This window comes from Homalodisca vitripennis, chromosome 1 (genome assembly GCF_021130785.1).
Source record: "Homalodisca vitripennis isolate AUS2020 chromosome 1, UT_GWSS_2.1, whole genome shotgun sequence".
Lineage (NCBI taxonomy): Eukaryota > Metazoa > Arthropoda > Insecta > Hemiptera > Cicadellidae > Homalodisca > Homalodisca vitripennis.
In genome coordinates, this window is record NC_060207.1 from 4,043,406 (window position 1) to 4,067,705 (window position 24,300).

Sequence of the window (24,300 nt, forward strand, 5' to 3'; positions counted from 1 at the left end):
TGTCGACTTGCCCTTCCTGAAGCCAAACTGGTCTTCCGATAGCTGGTTGTGTTTATTAAAAAATTGAAGCATTCGTGTCAAGAAAAGCTTTTCGAATATTTTGCTCATAACTGGCAAAATTGAGACAGGCCGGTAATTTTGTGGGGATTGGGGATCATCTTTCTTGAATATAGGGGTTACTTTAGCGGTTTTGAGGAGTGAGGGAAAAACTCCTTGTTCAAAAGAGAAATTTACTAATTGGGTTAATGGTCTCACAATATGCTTTGAACAATTTTTTATGAGCTACGTTGACATTGAATTTAAATCATTTGTTTTTTTGGCTGGGAGCTGCTGAATTATTTTTTCAAGCTCTTCCTCAACGACAGGTGCTAGTGCCAGAGAGGCTACTGGACACTTCCTACGTGTTGGGATTCCTTGTGGGGGTGATGGGCAAGGGCCTTGCTCACAAGCAACAGATCCGAAGAATCTGTCAAACCTATTTGCAACCTCCACCGCGTCCTCCACAAGTCTATCACCACTTTTTAATTTGATTTGTTTGTTGCATGATTTGTTTTTATTGTTGATGATGTCCCATGCAGTTTTAGAAATATTTTTGGAAGATATAATTGATTTGGAAACATCATATGCCTTTACAGCTTGGATAACTTTTCTATAAATTCGTTTGTAATTTCGAAAAAAAAAAACCGCTTGAATTCTTCATTTTGGGACGTTTTTTGGATTTCTGAGAAAATCTTTAGAAAGAAGTTTTTCTCTAGAAACCAAAATTCCTTTAGTTATCCATTTCTTGTTTACCCTTTTGGGACAAACTTTTATGGTTTTGAGTGGACAGTACATGTCGAGATGAAAGTTGAGTGTATCACTAAACCTTTTAAAATGCTCATCTACTGAATGAATTGAATTTTGGTGTTTCCAATTTTCTTTAGAAAGGGAAGTGTTGAGAAGAGCGATGTTTCCTGGCCTTAAGTCTCTTATTGTTTTTGTGATTTTGAGCTCCCTCTCAATTTTTACTCCACTAATTATAGCCTCTTGGCCATAGTGGTCCGAGATAGCTGTATTGACCACGGACACTGCGACACTTGATAGATTGGAGATTATGTTGTCAATTGTCGATTGTGTTGAATGTATCACACGCGTTGGCATTTAGACTAACAATTCTAGGTCAAATGACCTTAACAAGTCGACAAATCGTTTGATGGAAGGATGATTAGTGTCCATTGCATTAATGTTGAAGTCACCCATTAGGACATAATCCTGTTGATGGCTAGTCAAATCCATCAGTAGGGCTTCAAAATGTGTAAAAAAATTTTCCTCATTGCCATTGGGAGACCTATATATTCCGATGACGGTTAATTTTGATCTGTTTGAATTGAATTTTATCCCAACTGCTTCAAAATCTTTTTCGATAGTTTTTATGGGTGAAAATGGAGAAAAAGTATAATTTTTTCTAACAAAAATGCCTACTCCTCCTCCTTTGGAAAGTTGTCGGCAATATGAATTAGCCAATGTGAAATTTGGAATTTTGCATAGGTCGATGTTCTTGTCATTAAAACCGTTCTCAGTTAACACAAGTACATCTGTTTTCATTTCTGCACACATCAGTTGAATTTCGTCAAGCTTGTTAGTGGCAGATTGGGCATTTTGGTGAAGCAGTTGGATTTGAATCTGATTGAGCAATTTTTAACTCGTTTGTATTTGTTGGGTAACATCAGTCAATTTTGTTCGTCGGCCGGCCGTGGGGCCCCTAAAAAAAACAGAATTAACTTTGACCGAAGGCACCGGCGATGAGGTGGCAGGCGAACAGCTGTTGACGGCCTCGGCAAATGTCTTATTGCCAGGACGTGTCATCGCGCCTGCTGGAGATGGCACCAGCGCGAATCTCGAGGAAGCAGGTCCTGGCGTCATAAGTAGAGGAACTGGTCTCGATGTAGCTCCACAGGCTGCACTGCCGTTGGAGATAGTGCCTCCGAGCTCAGTTGTTGGCGATCTTGAACAGGCAGTGAAGACAACGGAGTGGAAGAGGCAGCATGAGCAGGCGAGGTTGGGGGCCGGATGGTTGGTGACTGACCGAAACGATCAAGACACTCCAACAGAAGCTCAGCCGGCAGTCGCTTGCCAGGCAGTCGCAAGTGCATACCGTGTTGGGTAAACCAGCGTCTTCCGATCTCGTTGAAATTTAGCACCTCTATTCCTTTATATCGAACAGACAGCTCCTCGATGTAGAAGTTAACAAGGGCAATACGCTGGTTCACGGCGTGGTCCATAGAGAGACCATGTCAATGCGGAACAGTTGACACGATGACGGCCGACGAGCTGAGGCGAGCAGTTAACTGTCGCTCTAGGTGCTCGAAGATGGTATAGGACTCATCGGCGGCGACATCGTTTGTTCCAGCGAACAGGACATAGCAGCTCCCAGGCGGAGGTAGACCATTATCAGTCACCGTCAGAAGCTTGGCCCCCGGCCTGCAGGTGCCGCCCACCCTGGTCGATGGACTCACGCACTGTCGAACAAGGCCGCAGATGACGGACATGGCTGTCACCCTCGATATACACCTGGTTATTACCTGGATGATGGATGTGCAATATATTTGAGATGGTGTTCCTGTGGGTATTTTTTGTTAATTTGGATTTTGAATTTTGGTTTTTTTGAACAGGTTTTTTATGGCGCTTATGCTCGGATAAAATATTTTCAGATTTTGGGTTACTTTTTTAATTTCTTTTTGATTTATTTTGTACCACCACCCGCCCTCGTTTTCTGAATCGCTCCGAGTCTTACTTTTCTTCACCGTTTCAGCCTTAAAACACTCCAACTCAGCCTCCAACACCTCCACGGTGGTCTTGAGGCTGGCAACTAAGTTGCGGATCTCACTGCAGCGCGGGTCTTGGCAGGCAGTAGACGACGACAGGTCACATTGTACGGCGCAATCAGCTGTACGGCCACCAGGAGTCTTGATCGTCGACAAGTTCGCTACAAACAGCTGATCGGTGAATTGGAGAAGACGTGCGTCCGACTGAATAGAGTGGTCGAGAATTTGTTCTCGTTCAGTCGTAAGTTGGTCGATACGCCTCCTCAATTCCAAGTTTTCGGCTTCCAACCCACTTGAACTCCGAGGAAGGGCAGAGTCCGAGACGGCATCGGGCGATGATACAGCAGGAGATGGTGACGAGCGTAGCGGGTGACGGGTAGCCAGACGTTGCAGTTTGTGTCAGCGCCTCAATGGGAGACCTAGGGTGCGTTGGAGAAGGCGTCGTAGAAGAGCGGGGCATAGTGGTCTCGGCCGCGGGTGGAGTAGCCGGCAACGATGAGCTCATCCGCGGAGATGTAAGGGCTCTCATCGTGACAGGGTGTGGATCCGAGTGTTTACAGTTGACTGTAGTAACGGTCGTCCTCTCTGAATTAGATTTAATTGTGGCTCCACAGTTCCTTCCCAGGCAGCGCCAAATAATTTCTCCAGACTTTAATGAGTAGCTTTCACGGTATTTATTATTGTTAAACAGAACGTTTGGTTTCCCATTTTTTGTGAATTCAATTTTTAAACTCATGTCAGAAGTTCTAGTTAGTTAAAAATAATCAACGCAATAAAAACTTTAGAGATAAATAAATAAATAAGTAGATAACAATTATATAAATAAGTAACAGATGATAAAATATAAAAAGTGTAATAAAATAAAATGGGTTTACTGAATTAGCAAAAAGTTTAATCAGGTACTAGGACTCGAACCGGCGAACTCAGGTTTACCGTCCCAGGACGTTATCGGTATAGCCACCAACGTTGATAAGATAACGATGCAATTCACAATGATAGGACACTCCGTAGATCGATAAAAAACAACGTGGATGTATTACGGTCGGCCTGTCTAACCTTGTTAGTTGAGTTGTTAGGCTAACTACGATCTGTTACTTACTAGCGTGATATGATATAGTCCGATACACTTATTAATTCAAAAAAATGTATTTAAATACTAAGTTACTCAACTCTGGCCACTATAGATTACACTAAACTGCTTTAATTAAATTTAAAGTATGGAGCGTCGTTAACGATGTGTATGCAGTGTAGGACCAGGCCTACCAACCATGATTTGTAACCGAAGTTAGCACACACAATTTATGGAATAAATTAAAATATTTTGAATACAACTTACCTCTGGTACCTCTTAATTCATGGATTTCAGTCAAGATGGAATGAAAGTCCTGAATAGTTAACCCAGGATAGTTAATGTGTATCTCAAAGTTCCAGTATTTTCAGAGATTCCTAATTCATGGATTTCAGTCAAGATGGAATGAAAGTCCTGAATAGTTAACCCAGGATAGTTAATGTGTATCTCAAAGTTCCAGTATTTTCAGAGATTCCTGGAAACTTCAAACAGACAAATTGTCTAATTAGCCAATAACAGTATGTGACAATTAACCTCATCTGGAGAATATAAGAATCAAGAATCTTTGTTGACCATTAGGCAATTACACAGAAAATTACAATAGGTCTCGTCAGTTCTCTATACTATACAGTCTAGTTGCCTAATACAAAGTACTAAACATTTGTATGAGGGTAATTCGGAAAGTAAGGTCCGATTCACGTTAACCAGACAAACAGTAAGCGAGCAGCGAAATGCGCATGCGGCCTGACTCCCGGCATGCATTGCACGCAGAACGACGCCATTTGCAGTGAAATCGTTGTAGTCTGCTGTTGTCTGTGCCTTTTTTAAGTGTTTAAAACTATTGAACGTCCCGCCGACTGTGAAATACGGTCTGTGATATGGTTTTTGACAGCAAGGAACGTTTCAGCAGCGGATATTCATCGACAGATAAGTGAAGTGTACGGTCCAAATGCAATGAGTTGCATCAAAGTGCGGAAGTGGGCGAGAGCTTTTAAAGATGGACGGGAAAATGTCCATGACGAACCACGATCTGGTCGGCCGTCAATGATCACCGAAGATTTGGTGAAAGCCGTAGATGAAAAAATTCGTGAAGATCGGCGATTCACTGTTTCTTCATTAGCAATAGAATTTCCAAAATTGAGTGGAACCACATTGTTTAAAATTGTTTCTGAAATTTTGGATTTTCTCAAATTGTGCTCACGTTGGGTTCCCAGGCTGCTTACTGAGGAACACAAAAAAAGAAGAATGGGTATTGCTCTTGAATTTTTGATCCAATATCATCAGGGAGGTGATAACCTTTTAGACCACATTGTGACGGGTGACGAGACATGAGTTTCTCACATAACCCCAGAAACGCCAGTCGATGGAGTGGTGTCACTCGACGTCACCGGCATTTGCGTCGTCACTCGACGACGGCGGCCGACCTCTATGACACCGGCATTCAAAAACTTATAGATCGTTATGACAAGTGTTTAAATAAAAGTGGAAATTATGTAGAAAAATAGTAATTGATGTCAGGAATCAAATAAAACAAGTTTTTTGAAAAAATCTGCTGTGGTTTTTTTTTAATAAAAAAACGGACCTTACTTTCCGAATTACCCTCGTACTTAATAATATTCAACCAATAGAAGGACAGGGTGTACAATCTTTTCACTTAGTTCTGAGTTCAAAATGAGAACAACATAGCCTAAAATTACAAAAATTAATAAAATAAAATTTTTAACAGAACTAAGCCCTAGCTATTTACATTTATCCCCTCAAAATCATCACAGGCCAAATACTCTTCAATGGTGTAAAATTCCTTTTTCTTTAACCAGTCACACAATGTTGGTTTGAACCTTGATAATGGCAAGTTTTTTAAGGTAGTGGGGAGTTTATTATAAAGTTTGAGCTGCTGATAGTAGTGACTTATAAGATTTATCAAGTCTAACATTGGGTGTGATTAGATTATCTTTACTTCTGGTGTCATGGCTGTGGATATTACTGTGAGTCTCAAACATATTCAAGTTTTCCTTTACATGGACCACATTTTGAAAAATATAAATACAGGCCAAGGTCAAAATATGGAGCATATAAATGGCATACACTGTAATATAATGATGTGATACATTACTATGCTTGTAACATATTATGAATAAATAAAACTTGTATAATTTATTTCACTTGTAGCCACAATATATTAGGAAAAATTATGTGTGGCACTGAGTAAATGTGTGATCTTGTAACACTGGTTTTCTTTAATAACATCTTATAGAAAAAACCTCTAAACTAAAAATATTTGGCCTATTGAGTATTTACTAGCACAGTGGAAAACAATGTACAAAGTAACATGGTATTCTCATAGTTCCATAACAGCTGTAACAACCAAATAATGTATAGGCTGCCAAATAAATGTGTGATCTTGTAACACTGGTTTTCTTTAATAACATCTTATAGAAAAAACCTCTAAACTAAAAATATTTGGCCTATTGAGTATTTACTAGCACAGTGGAAAACAATGTACAAAGTAACATGTTATTCTCATAGTTCCATAACAGCTGTAACAACCAAATAATGTATAGGCTGCCAAAGAAGTGTGTTGTCTCATCATTTTTCAAACTATAATAAGTACTTCACAAAAAAATCAATCAAACTTTATAAGTTGCCTGGATCCCTTTCAACTTCTAAAGTGTTGAAAGGAATCTTGGGAATACAGTCTGGTGTGCAGTTGTCAGAAAATATATATTATTATAACATGTGAAAAACTCCTAAATCTCGCTGAAGAAATATATTTTTAGAAAAGGCTGTTCCCTTCAAAGCATGTCTCTCAATCAAGAAGCAAAAATCCTATTTGATATTATAGAAGATGGAAAATGTATTTACCACAGAACTTCACAATTATATTTACATTTTGTTCACATTAATCAACAACATTACTTTGAAATGTGACTTGATTATTCTATATTGATTAGTCATCACGATCATATGCTCCAGAGTGTACCTGAACATGTTTTCAGTGCTGTGATGGCAACTGTGGAGCGTGTGAGAAGCCGTGTGGTCGCACGCTGGGATGTGGCCACCACAAGTGTGCGTCTGTGTGTCACCGAGGCCCCTGCTACCCTTGCCCCCTCACAGTGCAGGTCAAGTGTCGCTGTGGAGCCACTGCCATCACAGTGCCCTGTGGTCGCAACAAGAAAACTCGCCCTCCTCGATGCTTCAAACCTTGCAGGTACAAACACCTACGTCTGTTCATCTATATATGATTTTAATACTTGTCATTTACTGTAGAGTAAATAAAGTAAATTTGAAATATTTATTAACATATAGTTTTTCTTTTGGGTATATCTAATCTGAATATAAATAATAAACAATTACTACTAAAAGATAATCTTATTTTTTACAATTCATTAGCATTGAGACAGTAAAATCTGAGTTTCTGACGTGAAACATTTAATGGTTTAAGACGGCTTATTTATAATACAATTTTAAATTTTAGCCTCATGTTCAAAGCAGAGCCTCAGATGCGCTGCTGCCGAGTCACTAGCATTCCCTTTTAACTAATAATTTTTTAAAAGACCTTACATTTCCATTATACTTGTATACATGAACTGTAAATGAACAAAATCCATGTTATGAAAACCAGAAAATAATACTGTTGCTGATAAGTGTATAATTGTTTGAGATTTGTAGAATGAACAAAGGCAGTGACAAGCAGATGTGTAATCCATTTTTTTTTTTTTTTTTTTATTCTCTTATCATTTTAATATTGTTGAGCTTATACTTTCATTTGCCGAAACTAGACACAAAATAGCTTGATACCCCTAACTTAATTCCAGAAAATTAACATAAAAACTTAGCAATAATCCTAGATTTTTTCCTGAGTTTTATTGGGACTTTGCTTATGTGAAATTGTAGTCATCCTAAAGGAATTTTAGTTTTGTTTGAATAGTTATGTCTTTAATGTTTAAATGCTTCTTTTTTTAACAATTAACTGGTCACAAAATATATACCTAGATCTCTTCTAGGAATATATTATAGGATCTCTTCTATACTAAACGTTGGAAGAAATGTGTTTAGTTCAGTACAAACATTTATCCTAGCTTAATAGGTAGTTGTGACTGATGAGCACATGGAAATTAACAAAACAACATTCATATTTAATTTAAAAATCATGAACATAATATAGCGTACATTACTAATAAGCACATAAGTATACCAGTGAACTCTAGTGATTAGTTTCTGTTCCAATCAGAATACCGCCAGACTGCCACCACACCCAGAGAGACCCCCATCGTTGTCACTTCGGCTCGTGCCCGCCATGTCGCCAGATCTGTGACTTACCACATGACAACTGTCCGCACTCCTGCCCCAAGACCTGTCATTCAGCAGTTCTCGTCAATGTGCTGGATAATTTCAAGCCTGCTGGGCCTTGGGAGAAAGTAAGTACAGTGCAGATAAAATTGACTAATTTATCTGTATCCAAACTCATTCTATTAATATTTTAGTATTCGCATGCATTTTTGGCAAAATCAATTCAAACATTTAGTCCTAGAAAGGCTAGGTTAATTGCTTCCTCAATGGGTTAAATGTATTTTAAACTTAGGGCATAGAAAATAGAAACTGCAAACAAAATATTATTTACAAAAGTACAGCAAATTTGTTGATTTGCTTATCTATTTACAGGTTTTCAAACGCAAAATATGATAAAACCATGTTTTCATGGTAATTTGCGTAATACCAGTTAGCTGTTGTCCGTGAATAACCACAGTAGACTCACGCCACGCATAACAGTATGAACATAAAAGTCTGATGATTATTTAATTTTGGTTATGTAATTACAGTTCTGAAAATTCAAAGTACGGCAAAAACATGTTTTAGTGATCAGTAATTTGTGTAGTCTGTCAATACGCTGATAATTTATGATGCGGCTCTGCAGTTTTGTTTGTCGAATTCCATCAATAGATTCTCAAATCCAAATTTGTGTTGGGTTGAAGTTGAATCTCGAATCCACAGAATCTCCATCACTTATAATATGTATATAAAAGTCGTGATAATTTTTAAATGCCTTTTCTAATCAATCGATTGATTAACCCTCTCCCGCTCGCATTGTTTCCAGGCGCTCACGGTGTTTGTAACCTCAAATAATTCGCCCTGCCGGTCGGGCTCGGTCAAAATACACGGCGTCTCAACTTGCATACGTTCTGTCATTGTAATTAACTATAATTATATATATTAATTATTTTACTATATATTGGTTCAATGAAGTTGATTGTACGAGACCAGGGAGGGGGCACACGGACAGCTGGGCGCCGGGTTGTTTGTTGCGCAGTTACTTGGTGAAGGTCATTGTCTGGCTCGCCGTCACTGCCCCTGCCACTGTGATTACTCCGAACTACATCCTCAATGTCACCAACCACTTCACAAAGCTCTGATACATCACTACACTCACTTGAATCGTCGCAATCACTACTAATAACGAGATCGATTTCACTGTCACGAAGTGTACGACTACAACCCGCCATTGTTTCCGCACAACTAATATAAATAGCAAAATAATGGAATAAATCTACTGTAAAAGTAAAGTAAATGGTCTCCTGATAGCAAACAACCCGTAGTAGTACAAACTATTGCTACTCGAGAGCAGCACATATCGGCTCTAGTAGATAAAGCAGTGCGTGCCGATCTGTGCCGTTTAGGCTGCAGTGGCTATAACGTGGCCGTGCCGATTCATGCCTTGCGAGCGGGAGAGGGTTAAGTGAAACAAAGTTGTCTTAAATGTGTAACATTATTGTCGATGTGCAATGTAGATAATTATTGTAAAAATATATTGATATGTTGGCCTTTATAATTAGGTAGATGGTTCAATATTTTACTGCTACGTGTCAGATGAAACAGTATATCGTATACACAAAGGTTGGCTAAGTACGAGAGAACTGTGTTGGGATCAGATTTATAAATTGATTTTTTTTTTTAAACAAACAGTGTTACAAAAATGGAAAGCACACTTAGTCGTGTAATTGTGATTAATTTTCATTTCTTAAATTGTTGGAAGTAAAAAATTTCCAAGACAATAATTCTAGTATACAGCCTGTTAAGTAAGTTTAAACGTCAGCTACAGATAAATTATAAAATCAATTGAGGTTGATTTACTGATTATAGATTTACAAGATCATTTCTGGCAGATAGTTAACTGACGTAAAATTATTTCTTTCATATTAATATGTCTGCTAAGGCAATAATTTACCTGGAGAAATGTATTCATAATAGTAGCAAAACTGTATTTAGTGCATCTCTCCACGTCTCTACAGATAGTATTTAGTTTTCTTGTCCTCTCCAGTTTCTGCTGTAGGAATTAACATAACTTTGCGGTCTAAAAGGTCCTTTTTAGGACTAAGCACGGAGACAAACAGTCGTTTTCCCTGAGAATAAAAAAAAAGAAAAAACAACTTTGCACTTGTAAAGATCTTCAATGGAAATTATATTCAGCAATTAAAATACTGCTTGTAAACTGACCTACTGTTGATTAAACAAAATTTTCAGTCTTAGTGGGTTCAAAAGGAATAATCAATTCCTTTCTTTACTCCAGTAACTGGCTGAACTGGTATCACGTTCAGTTGATTAACCTATCCTATCCAAAATTTTTCAATTCTTAATGAACTTTTACACTTACCTTGATTAATCCTGCGATTTTGACTGATTTACTGGTTAGTTGACTGTCGCTAGATGTATAGTAAACTGTTGATAGGTTGCCCCCCAGCTGGAGCTGCGGGCTCTGCCCTGTGGAGATTGCTGGGACTCTGTCTCTGTGTCCTGTCTGGGAGCTCACGAAGTGACCAATGTCCCGTGCTACCGAGCCAGACCGTACCCGTGTGGGCGTCCCTGTGGGCGCAGACTGCCATGTGGTAACCATACTTGCAGTGCCACTTGTCACGAGGTCGTCAAAGCAGCCAATAATGAGGTAAATTGATTTCATTGTTCGACTCTTATGTACTTTACTTTCTACCATAGTTATGGTTAAATTTGAGGGTGTCAATGTTTGGTAGGACGCTGGCACTAATTGTGAACCTTGCTCGAGTAAATGCACATTCTCACGGCCCGAGGGATGTACCCATCCTTGTCAGGAGGCTTGCCATCCTCCACCGTGCAAGCCCTGTCAGCTGATGCTGAGGTTCCGTTGCCACTGCAACCTCAACCAGCTCTTCATCCGCTGTGGTGAGTGGACTGACGCTTCAGAGGAAGAGAGAGAGAAGATGTTGACTTGCGGCAACCAGTGCCCTAAAAATGTAAGTGCCCTACACTTTACCTTAACAAAGCATTGTGAAGGAAAGCATTTTCCAGGATATTTGCCGTGCAGTGATAAAAATGATTAAGTAACACTATGTTTCAAGATCTGCAATATGATCTATTCCTTGGGTGAATAACTAACCTAACACAGAACAAATCATACCAGAGTGTTGTGACACGCATAAGTGAGGTATCGCAACAACCATATTGAGTGTCATCTTCATTCTCACTATCTCTAAAACATGCAATTATTTTTATCAAAATACTAATTATTAAAACTGAACTAAAGAATACTGGTCACAATAGGCCTACACTGAACAACCAACCACAAAGAACTGGAGAGGCCAGAGGCCAATATTAAATGGCGATCATCATGGCAGAAACAAGATGGCGGTAAAAGGAAACGGGAGTTGGCTGGTTTGGTTCATTCTAGATGAATTTATTAAAATCATATTGTTACTTCCCATTTGTAAATTACAAATCTCTAATCTGTTTAATACATTAGGTTTCCTTCTTAGTTCATTTTTCAGAATTGGCAACCAAAGCATCCTAATCTCAACTGATGGTTGACTTATTGGTTGGTCTTTAATGTAAGGTATGAATCCTTGATTATTTCCTTTTTAACACAATGTATTATTTTGGATTAGTCCCATTCACACAATGATCATCAGACCAACAATGATGTACATTTTTTACTTTTCTGTTAGCCCCTATCTCGTGATATCTTTTTATTCTTTTATCCTAACATTTAATGGTGGTAGTGATACAACTCACATATGTTTTCTGTAATACAACTACATTTTATACTGCAAACACAGTTTTTGGAAACCTATGTACCATTTTTTGTTTGGTTTTTACAAGACTTTGTTTAAGAGTGTTATATGTTTTAAATGTTATTATACTTCTAATTACTTTCTACCTACTCTTCTAATTTTCTTTGATAATCCGGGCGCATAAGAAGTTGACATAAAGGCAAATTTATCTCTATTAATTAATTATTAATGCAATCATTGAAGATGGAATTTTAGATCATACAGGTCAAGTTTGCAGCATCTGCCAAGGAAGGGAAAATAGTACAAAAAATTCCCTTAGAATAAACTACTGTTCACAGAACCTTAATTGCTTAAGGGATGAACTAGCTGTAGCTGGGGAATATTGTTACCATGTGTATTAATGCTCATAATGCTGAAGAAGCTTATCAACAGTTTTTGACAACTGTGACAAGAGCACTTGACAATGCATTCCCAAAGAAAAGAAGAAGACCAAAAGCACAAAGTTAAAAATAATCTATGATGATGAAGCCCATAAGCTAAAAAAATGAATATCTTTTTATAAATATGAGATGGAAAGTAGTACTAGCGACAAGGAGGAAATGGCAAATATAAAGAGAAATTATGATTTTAAACTCAGAAATCTCAAACATAATACCACTCAGGAACATATAACCAACTCGACCAACAAATTAAAGGCTGTCTGGAAAATTTATTATAAACTGAGAAAGAAACACAGGATACTTGTCTTCACTTGGATGAACCAGATTTACTTACTGGTCATTTCAATATTTATTTTTCACAAATAGCAGAGCCAAATCTTCATGAAAACAAAAACCACCTGCAAAATGTAATTCTAGCTCATTCAAACAATATTCCAACTTATCATTGTTTAACATTTAACTTTACCCCTTACTGGTGAGAAAGAAGTCCTAGAAGCAATAAACTCCTAAAACCAAAGTTATCTTTTGGACTGGACGAATTCCCATCTAAAGCAACAAAACGGCAGCACCTCTAACAAGTATAATCAACAAATCATTCAGTCTGAGCCAATTCTCATCTGCACTGAAAATATCTAAAAAAAAAATACCAAAAGTATAAAAAAGGTTCATCTAACAGATCCAAAAAAAACTATCAACCTATATCACTCTTATCCACATTTTCCAAAATAATTGAATTGTACTGAGAAAAATGCTCCTTAACTAAAAACCAGCAGGTTGAGTTTATTACAGATCAAATAGAAGAAAACAATGCCTCAGCTGTTTTGCTAGACTAAAGTAAACCATTGGACTATTTAGGACACAAATTGATACTGCATAAACTCACACTAGGATTTCAAGACAGGGTCAGAGATTGGTATTCAGGTATTTAGAAGGACGTAGACAAATTGTTGAAGTTCAGACAACAAACAGCAGTAGACAGAATTGTCAGATCCAAGCCACTTTCAGTGAAAAGAGATGTGCCTCATGGCTCAGTCCTGGGTCCTTTCATGTATGTTCTTTTTACAAATGACAAAACTGTAAGGACAATAATGTATGCAGACGACACCACCTTGCTTTTTAAGAATGAAAACGTTGTCTGACATTACACAATAGATAAAGCACTCCAGTACTTGCCTCCATAACGACTTAGCAATAAACCCATTCAAGACAATACAAATCAATTTTAGTCGCAAACATGAAGAAATTTAAAACATTCCCAACATCAGCAGCAAACTAAATTTCAGGGCTTAACAGTGGGTGGTGGGTGACCTTTCCTGGACCATGTTGACGTACGAGGGCTGCTATTTATATTTATGGCCTAAGAATGAAAACACAAGCATTTAAAGACAAAATCTATTTTATTGTTTTTCAAAATATTCTCCATGAAGATCAATACACTTTACCATGCGTTGGAACCAATTTTCAAAGCACTTTTTCCACTCCGATTTAGGTACTTCTAAAACATGGGTTTTGAATACAGAAACTCCTTCTTCAGGTGTAGAAAACCGTTGTCCACGTAGTTTTTTCTTGATGTTCGGAAACAAAAAGAAATCATTAGGTGTCAAATCAGGGCTGTACGGCGGATGACCCATCAATTCAATCTTTTGCCTTGTCAAAAACTCCGTTGTTTCAGCCGATCGGTGGCAGCTCGCATTGTCGTGATGCAGAATGATGCGTCTTTTCTTTGACTTTTCCCGAAGTTTCTCAATGACTTCTGGCAAACAAATAGTGGTGTACCATTCCGAATTAACCGTCTTACGTTGCTCTAATGCCACAGTCGCCACATGACCGGTTATGCCGAAGAAACAGGCAACCATTTGCTTTGATGTGCTTCTTCCACGAACAACTTTGGTTGGATTTGGCTCTTCTTGAAAGACCCATACGGTAGATTGCTGTTTTGTTTCAGGATCATATGAGTATATCCACGATTCGTCACCTGTGCAGATATTATAAACTGCTTTTGATGCACCTTGAGCGAATTTCTGCAACATTTTCTTGCACCAATCAACACGAGCATCCTTTTGCGCGTTTGTCAGGTTATGCGGTATCCAACGTGAACAAACCTTTTTCACATGCAAATGTTCATGCAAGATCTTATTGATGCTTGTCATACTAATGCCTAAAGAAGCCTCAATCTCGCGATATGTTACATGACGATCATGTTTTATCAGGTCATGCACAGCATCGACGTTTTCTGGCACAACAACCGTTGTTGGACGACCTTCACGGGATTCGTCCTTGAGTGATTGTCGGCCACGATTGAATTCGTTATACCAGTTTTTAATGGTGCTGTAAGAAGGTGCTTCATTACCATATAAGGAATTAAGTTCATCTAAGCACTGTTGTCGTGTCAGGCCACGTCGAAAGTTAAGAAAAATTATTGCACAAAAATGTTCACGAGTTAATTCCATTTTCTCCTAAGATCACTTTTTCAACGTACTATCACTAACACTAACAACAATAAAATGACAAAATGTTTTCGTTGAGGTTATGTTTAACAATGTGAAGGTTGCACTGGAAACATCAGCTGATGCCTAGCAGCAATCAGTGTTGCCAAGGCCAGAAATATAAATAGCAGCCCTCGTACTAAGTAAGACACTTAGCTCTCTAGAGTCTATGTGGTTCGTAGAATTAAATGGATAGGAGGGCTGGTGGCAGCAAAGTTGTTGGAATCCCACATCAGATATGGCCTGATTGTGTGGAGAGGAACTTCCGAGCACAATCTCAAAAAAATACTTGTCTTTTATAAGAAAGCCATAATAGCAATTGCCAGCCTCGCCCCAGTGTCAAGCTGTTCAGCAGGCAATTTATCAGCGACAAGGTGAAATCGGCAAGGACTGAGGAGCGCTCTCATACATACCAGCAATGGCAAAACAGCTGACAACAAGACACCCATGGACGTTGGACTGCCAGACATATCAAACAAGTCCAACCGTGGGTAGAATGGTGGCATGTTGAGGTGGAATACTACCTCACAATGTTTTTGAGTGGCCACGGCTACTTCCGGTTGTACCTACACCAAATGGGCAAGGCCGTTTCGCCGGATGGCATTTATTGGTCAGGCATTCCCGACGACGCGGAACACACTTTTTCCGCTGCCCGCATTGGGAAAGGCCCTGCCTTGAAGTGACTCAAACTTTCGGTATGATTTCGGTGGACACGGTCTGTGACCGGATGTTGGAGGGCGAGGACTAAGGATGCTGCTGGTCCAGCTTTGCACAGGGTATATTTTGCGCCAAAAAAACTGATCTGGACCGGAACGCGGAACAAATCCAAGATCCAAACGGCTAGGTAGGTGCGAGCCCTCTGGGCGTAAGCCAAAATTAGGCCTAGCCTGAAGTGTAAAGCGATAAGTGGTTTCCAGGCTAGAATCCTAAGAGTAGAGGAGGTTTTTAGTGGGTATTCTAAGTAAGTAGGAGTCCCACACTACAGGCTGGCCACCTGTGTGCATAAAAGCATTTTCCTGCCTATCTCTCAAAAAAGAAAGTGTCAAGCTGTAGAAAGGCTTACAAAAATCTCAAAATCTTGACAGTCACGGCTCTGTACAATGTTGCAGTGGTTCTGCATATTGATTAACTGGAATTGCCAAGAGGTGAAGACATCGATGCCTAGAACACTCAAAGAACTGCAGGTCAGAAATTCTACAACTCATTACCAGTGAACCTGAAACGCCTACAAGGAACAACGTTTTGAAGATAACTGTACAACTGGCTTATGGAACGAACAGTCTACACGATTCAAAAGTTCTTCGCCCTGACATTGTAAATCAAGAATTCAATCTATTTTATTATAAACTTGACGCCATTACATTTCTTGAAGATTTTGTAAATAAAGATTTTCTGATTTACTGACTCCAGAGTAATTCATCTGTTTTGTTTGCACTTGTTTATTACTGAAAATGCAAGATCTTTGATTTGTTTACTGTTTCCGGGTCGTTGTTTGAAGTTTGTTTTTGATAATGGAAGGATTTTGAAGATATATAGATAAAATAACTGTTAATACTGTAGTTATTTAACTCTTTACTGTGCTGTATACATAGTATCCATTTTAACTATGCCACCATTGTTATCTCAAAAATGACTAAATGTACACGAAAGTTTAAAATGTGAGATTTCACCTGCTTTTCTGTGGCAATTAAAAATATTAATTTAGAATTTCAAAATTTAGCCAGCATTTTCCAACATGGTAGTCACTTTTAAGATTTCTTAAGGAACATTCTGTATTTTCTTGTAATTTTGAACCATCAACAACACTTTTTTATTCTAGCCAATTTTCTTTTTAACTGACTCATATAGAAGCTATAGCCTACTTAAGTTTTTAAAGTGAAATATTTTGACAAGTTTAATAAGCTTTTGTTAAAATAATAAAAAAGTAAATAACATTACTGTAAGCAAATAACATTCAAGTGGACTGTTAGTATCATGTCCAGATTTATTAATAAAATTTTAGTGTAATTAATAAATTGCCAACATCAGTAAAAAATTAAATACTACAAAAGTAATTACCTCTATAACCATTCACATTACAATTAAATTCAATTTCTTTTATAATTTTCCCTATTATTCTTAGAGTTTACATATTCTGAAGTATTTGTATTTAGGTCTGGCTTTTTTCCTGTTTTAAAGCAATGTTCTGTTACGAACACTGTACCAAGAAATATTTATTTGAGTAGTATTCAATTTATCTTACTAGTGTTGACAACATTTGTAAGAAATGGGGGTACGTGGTCTGTCCAAAAAGTATCCGACCGCCGAGCAGTAGGTGGCTGCGGCGTAACCGACCGGCTCGAACCAGTTATTGGAGGGGAGAGGCGAGCCTACTCCTTCCCATATTAGGCATTGAATACGATCCGGTCACTCAGTGAGTCACAGCGCTCTGTTTCCGTACAGTACTGCCGTGTGTGTGTGCGCCGCATTTCAATATGACTGAACGTGTTGAGCAGCGCATTTGCATTAAATTTTGCCAAAAACTTGGCCATTCAGCATCAGAGACAATTACTATGACACGGAAAGTTTATGGTGACGTGTCTATGGGTGATACACAAATAAAAGAGTGGTTTAGGCGGTTTAAAAATGGCCGCATATCAGTGGAGAGTGATAACCGAACTGGCAGGCCTTCAACGGCCAGAAACGCTGAAAATGTTGAACGTGTTCGTGCAGCAATTAATGAAAACCGTCCATTGACTGTCCGAGAGCTGGAAGAAGATTTAGGAATACCAAAATCGTCAGTTTGTAAGATTTAAAAATGAACCGTGTTTCGGCAAAATTTGTTCCTCGGCTGCTGACAGAAAACCAAAAGAACTGTCGAGTTGAAAACGCACAGAACAATCTGGATTTGATAAAAAGTGACCCAGGGCTATTTAAAAAAGTTATTACTGGTGATGAGTCATGGGTTTATGGCTATGACCCTGAAACAAAGGCTCAATCTTCACAGTGGAAAACTCACAAAGAGCAACGGCCGAAAAAAGCAAGACAAAGTCAAAGCAATGTCAAGACAATGCTGACAGTTTTTTTTACCAGGACGGCGTTGTTCATCACGAATATGCTCAGTCGAATATGCTGTCAGTATATGGACAGTGAATAAGGAGTATTATCTTGAGGTCCTAAGGCGGCTACGAGATGCAGTGCGAAGGAAACGACCTGAACTGTGGACAAGCCGAGACTGGATCCTGCACCACGACAACGCACCAGCTCATTCCTCAAATCTTATTCAGCGTTCTTTGGTCAAACACGACATCAACCAAGGACAGTTCCTTGTGACTTCTGGCTATTTCCGAAATTAAAAATTCCTTTGAAAGGAAAAAGATTTGACGATGTTGAACTAATAAAACAAAATGCGACGAAGGACCTGTTAGCCATTCTGCAAAATGAATTTAAGGAGTGTTTCCAGAAGTGGGAGGAGCGTTGGAATAAGGTAGTGGCTTGTGGATGGGAGTACTTTGAAGGGGACCAAATTGCCGTTGCCGCCGAGTAACGTCAGTTCATGCCAGACGTCAAGGTTGGATACTTTTTGGACACTCCTCGTATATACATAATTTTGTCATACAAGTAACATAGCATATTATATTTTCTTTTATATTTTATTGCAATACTACAGTACTTGCACTTACAAAACCTAATATTACTTGCTAGAATATTTTGTCTTGATAAAGAATGCAACATACCTTTAAAGGCCATTATGACAAAAAAAATTTTAATATTAATATATTTATAGGTCCATAATATCATAAATTAAATTATAATAGATGTTTTAGTAGAGAAGTACTATAAATGATCACTTCCTATTGTCTCCAGTACGAGTGTGGACACCGATGTAGCCACAACTGCCACCCTGGTGAGTGTCCTGATGCTGACCTCTGTCGCCGGAAGGTCAAGGTCACCTGTCCATGCCGCAGGATCAAGAAGGATGTGCAGTGTATCACCGTCAGGACTCAACAGGCAGTTCTGCAATGTGACAGTTTGTGTCAAGAAAAGGAGGAACAAGAAACCCAGGTGATTGTTACCATGCAAACTTGTTACTTCACATTGTTAACCCTAGAACTGGCAATGGTGTCACTCTGTACTGGCAGCTCTGTTTTAACAGCCTTCCAGACGTTTTTTATAATGAATCACATTTCATATGTTAGTCAACTGTTAGTCCAAATATAAACTATTATATGTCAATGTATTCAAAACTATATGGAGAGCATTATAATAACAATATCCTATTGTTTCCATGGAAACATATTTTTTTTTTTTTTTACAAAATGTAAGAAAACATGTTTTTGGACATTATTTTTGTAAATATTCCGTTGTGTAACTGCTTAGCACTAAGCTTTACATCAAAACTGTAAATGTATAATTTATTCAAAATTTTGTCCTGATTCCAAAAATATATTATTATTGTAACTTTTACCTCAAAACGTATGTGTTACAGGGCTTTGTATGAAAAATCATGCGTATTTACTTATTTTCAAAAATGCATAGATTTCTAAATAAATATTATTTTTCGTGGGTAAACATAATCTCATGACTGCATTTTTACTCATATAAGTATGACAGATAAAACAAAAATAAAATAAAATAATAAATTTTAATCTTACCCTATTTACATATGTACAATATATACAAAGTTTCATTTTTCACTCAGTGTCACTAGATTTATCAGTCTCTAAAGTTTTCACCCGTACTAAAACTATAACCTAGAAAGCTAAAAAAGCAATAATTACAACACTAAAACACTATAAAATAAAATTTCCACAAATACTATTGGATTCGTAACCTCAAACACAAAACCCGGCACTTGTTTACAGTTTCACAACAATATGGTTGACCCGTACTAGTTCACGTCAGCTATCCATAGAGAACGATGTTTTTCGGTAAACAAAGAAGACAATAATCGAAGTAAGAACAGTAGATCGGTACTATAGTTAATGCTGTTCCAGAATATATCAAATAAAAATCATTTATATGACCTTAATTGCCTAAAATTTCAATAACTGTACATGTCTACTGTAGCGACGAATATTCGTTTCATACCAGCTGGAGGGTTAAGAAATTATGCTTTTTTATGAATACAGGTGAAATTGTGATTCAGTATGAACAATTCCTCATGTCATGTCATGTTTCAAACCGTACTCTTAACCCTAGAAAGCTAAGGTTCGTAAAAAACACGTTACAGCTAAACATTCATCAGGGAAGACTACCATTAATAAAAACATTTTTATTTTCAAAAAAGGGCTTTAATGAGAAAAAAGTAATATAAAAGCTTACTTACATCAAATATAATAGTTTTTTTTTTCAATTGAAAACTTAACAAGTGCAGTCCACACACCACTTCCCTGGGTGTTCGCCACACACTGCCTTTGAGCAGCGCCGGCAGAAATGGGAGGTCATTCGTCGAGTTTTTGAAGGTCAAAATGCACAAATCTTTCTTCCCTGGACAAGTTGAGGATCTATTTGGGCAGCAGGAATATCAACTTCCAGGATGCTGGCGATAGATTCGCGTAGACGCTTTGGCAAAGTTGTGATGCGATTTCGATGTTGAAGCCAAGGCTTGACAAGTTCACAGTGCAATTTTTTTGCAAAATCACGTCTCGAAACTGGCTTTGAGCCCTGAGCAACCATGTTATGTGCGTAAATTGTGTAGCAATTGACTAACATTATGTTAATCATGCCATAAAAAACGCACAATGGCCATCTTCTAGTTTTTCGGCTGCACGACATGTTATTGCACATCTGGTCAAGACTGTCAACGGCGCTTTTGGTTGCATTGTAACATTCGATAATCTCTGGCTCCTTGCTCCTTGGGTTGATGGATGGTTGCTCATGAGTAGTTGAGAGCAACAACATGACTCTCTTACTCTTTGCTTTGTACGACACCATTGTTTTATGTCCGTCAAAACAAAACATTGAAGACCCAACCGGTCGATCTCCAGCTTCTTTCATCTCTGGAGGTATTTCAGGATTGTTCCGACGTAGAGTCCCAACTAAAGTCATATTTATTGGTGGATTTAGAAGTTGTGTTGCTAATGAGATCGAAGTGAACCAGTTGTCCATAGTGAGGTTCCTATTTGAACCGTAGACGCATTGTGTCAGCTCCTTTACGAAGAACTCGGCTTGTGGTATATTTCTGGGAGTGGTTCCTTTACCAAAATATGGCATCGCATTTATCATGTATTTAGAACCTGTATCACAATCCATCACAATCTTGATTCCATAATTTGCTGGTTTGTTAGGGATATACATACGAAATTTACAACGACCTCTGAATGCCAATAGCTGTTCATCAATTGTTAAGTATGATCCTGGTTTGTAATTGTCTGTACAAGACGCCACAAACATCTCCCAGACTTCCCTTATTGGAGCGAAGCGATCTTGCCTACGTCTCTCATTCCTTGTTTCATATCCATCAAATCGAAGGGCCTCCACTAAAAAATCAAATCGCGCACAGCTCATTGTAGCCAGATAATGGTTACCGCAAAATTCTGCATTGAATAGTTCATTAGAGGGCATGTGATTATTTTTTTGACTTGCCGTCAAAATCAGGACACCTAAAAATGCATCAAACTCCTCTCTAGTAATTTCTGAAATTGTACTTGTAAAGTTGGTGTAATTTACTTGTTTTCTTCTTATTGCAGAGTTAGTGTGACTTATAATACTGTATTTCATATTATCTGTACAAAATAATGAAAACACATCCAAAGGGTTTGTTTTGTCTCTTGCATTAACAGTTGGACCAGGCCGAATATATACTATATTTCTTGCAGATGCTCTGGTATTTGTAGGTCGTGATGGAATGTTACTCCACAAGTGTCCGTTCCTCCCCCGCATACGCTGATTAGGACATATAAAGTGATGTGGATCACGAGGAACTGGTGGTGGTCCATGAGCTACAGTTGGTGGTGAAGCAGGACGAGCTACGGCTGCTTGAGGTACAGGCACTAGTGGTGAAGCAGGACGAGCCACAGCTGCTCGAGGTCTAGGCACTGGTGGTGAAGCAGGACGAGCTAAAGCTACCTGAGGTCTAGGCACTGGTGGTGAAGCAGGACGAGCTAAAGCTGCCTGAGGTCTAGCCACTTGTGATGAAGCAGGACGAGCTAAAGGTGCATTTCCTACCTGAGGAATGTCTGTCGGTGGAGGATGACCATGGCAATAAGCTGTAATAACAGCATTGATAGTTTCATCTATAGTATCCATAACTATCCCTTGTGTAACAATTTTAGCTGTTCCAGTAAGTCTTCATTATCACTAGCAGAACTAGTACCTGATGGTGAATAGTCCGGGTCAGCGTCTGAATCATCACTGTCGTCTATACCGGAGTAATATCGTTGCTCAGTGGTTTCTTCTTCTTCAGACATAAAGTCATCAGATAAACTTTCATTCAAACATTGTAGAATACGTTGTTCCTGATCCGTATCCATTTTGAGAGTTCACCAATAACTATATTACATAAATATTTACAATTATCACATACAAAAACACATAGAAACACTAAACTTTCGTACATATGACGAGCACGTAAAACACTAAACTATCGTCGGCAAGACGACACAATGCTATTGTAAAAACAACGTACAAGCTAACGTTTCGTCTCCACGACTACGCATTCGATATATTGCACAAACTATACGAGCGAGATGGCTGCCAAACTACTCACGGACCCGGCGGAGGGTTGACTGACCTTACGTGGAGGGGGGCACGTTCAAACAATAACTTAGTGTGGCACACTCGAAAAACTGTATCACGTCGTCACAGTGACGACGCCTTAGCTTTCTAGGGTTAATAAATACAGAACAATAATTATTAATGAAGGCATAACTTGACTCAACATAAATTTGGATTGACGCCACGGGTAGTAAAAGACATAGCAAACCTCATTGTCAAACCGTTGATGTATACAATACACCTTTGATTTAATGAAGGGGTGTTTCCCTCCATCTTAAAAATAGGAAAAAAATCTCACCCAATACTAAAAGAGGTAAAATGGTCTCGTAAGAAGACATCGCCCTGTCTGCATCATACCAATATTGGCCAAAGTCAAGGAATCAATTTTACTACGCCAAATACTGTCATTGGTTGAATTACATAATCTACTAAATGATCACCAGTACGGATTAAGAAAAGGCAAAAGCACAGTGGACTTAGTGAGAGATGTGCTCCAAGGACTGGAAAATCAGTATAAGGTATCATTAAGCCTCTTCGACCCATCAAAAGCCTTTGATTTTGTTTTTCATTCATACCGGACACCTGATACAATATTATGAATTTTATACTCTCAATTCGTAGCATTATTGAAATATCCTTCCTTCGCCAAGGTATATTAATTCAGACTACAGTCCATCATCTTGCTTTGTTTGTGTGATCTGTTGTTTTAAGACCAAACTTAATGGTTGTTGGAAAGTAAAAGCTCAAATATATACAGGAACACAGAATAAATAAATACCCTCATAACATTTAAAACACAACATTGTGTTTTGTGTATGATCGGTGAATGTGTTGGATCGGTTGCGGAAATGCTTTTAACAACCGTTTGTTTATTTGTTAAAAATTGTATTTGTATATGTTTGAGTCAAATTTTTCGACAACCGTCAACTATTGGTTTCAAGTGACTGACGATGATCTGATCTATCCTGAAACATAGGAAGCCTCAGGGCAACTTCAGGCCATTACTGTATTCCAAATATAAGAATTCATTACAAAAATCTTAGATATTTTACTACAAATATTTATATAGTCAATAATTGTATTGAGCTTAAAAATAAAAATCATTTATTTTTTTATATGTTGTTGGAATCAAACTTAAACTGGGTTGTGTATTTTAACTGTATCTAGTTGTAGTGTAAACTACTGATCAGTCAACAATAAGAATTTTCTATAAAATCTTATCTTGTGTGACATTGTCTTAACATATTTGCACAAATATTAAAACCTCCTTGTTTGTAATACAGAAACGTCTTAAAGAGGAACAAGAAAAGAAGCGCAAAGAAGAAATACGCAACAAAGAAGAGCTGGAAAAATTTGAAAAGAAGATGGCAGGTCGTAAGAAACACAGAGACAGACGAGTCCTCGATGATATTGAAGAGAAATCTTTGCTATCACGTTATTGGCTACCTGTTACTGCCACTTGTTTAGCTATTGTTGCTATAACTGTTGCCGTGATGCTCAAATGAATGGCCTTAGTTACATTCTTATTGTACTGACTGCTGATTAAAAATCTTTCTGAAAAGGTTTGTTATTTTTGTATAAACCCAGTAGATGACAAGTAATTACTCATAATTTAATGCTAATTCTCAATAAAGATCTTTTTTTTTTTTTTTTTTTCGTTAAAAAATTGACAAATTTTAAGTACATTGTATAGTTTGTTCAGAGCAATCTGGATCTAATATTCCAGTTTTTATCTTGATTTTAACACCTCTCGGATGTTAGTGTTTG

The 24,300-nt window shown here is 38.0% G+C and overlaps 1 protein-coding gene across 1 annotated transcript in view; it reads left to right on the forward strand.

Annotated features, from left to right (window-relative positions):
* LOC124356590 (NF-X1-type zinc finger protein NFXL1-like) overlaps positions 1 to 24,094 on the forward strand; it is an 88,131-nt gene extending 64,037 nt beyond the window's left edge. Inside the window, exons 9-14 of the mRNA XM_046807685.1 lie at positions 6,870 to 7,081; positions 8,105 to 8,291; positions 10,598 to 10,810; positions 10,896 to 11,135; positions 18,682 to 18,879; positions 23,817 to 24,094. Coding sequence (XP_046663641.1) covers positions 6,870 to 7,081; positions 8,105 to 8,291; positions 10,598 to 10,810; positions 10,896 to 11,135; positions 18,682 to 18,879; positions 23,817 to 24,038 — 1,272 coding nt within the window. The 3' untranslated portion in view covers positions 24,039 to 24,094. The remainder of the gene's footprint in view (positions 1 to 6,869; positions 7,082 to 8,104; positions 8,292 to 10,597; positions 10,811 to 10,895; positions 11,136 to 18,681; positions 18,880 to 23,816) is intronic.
* The last annotated feature ends 206 nt before the right edge of the window (positions 24,095 to 24,300 follow it).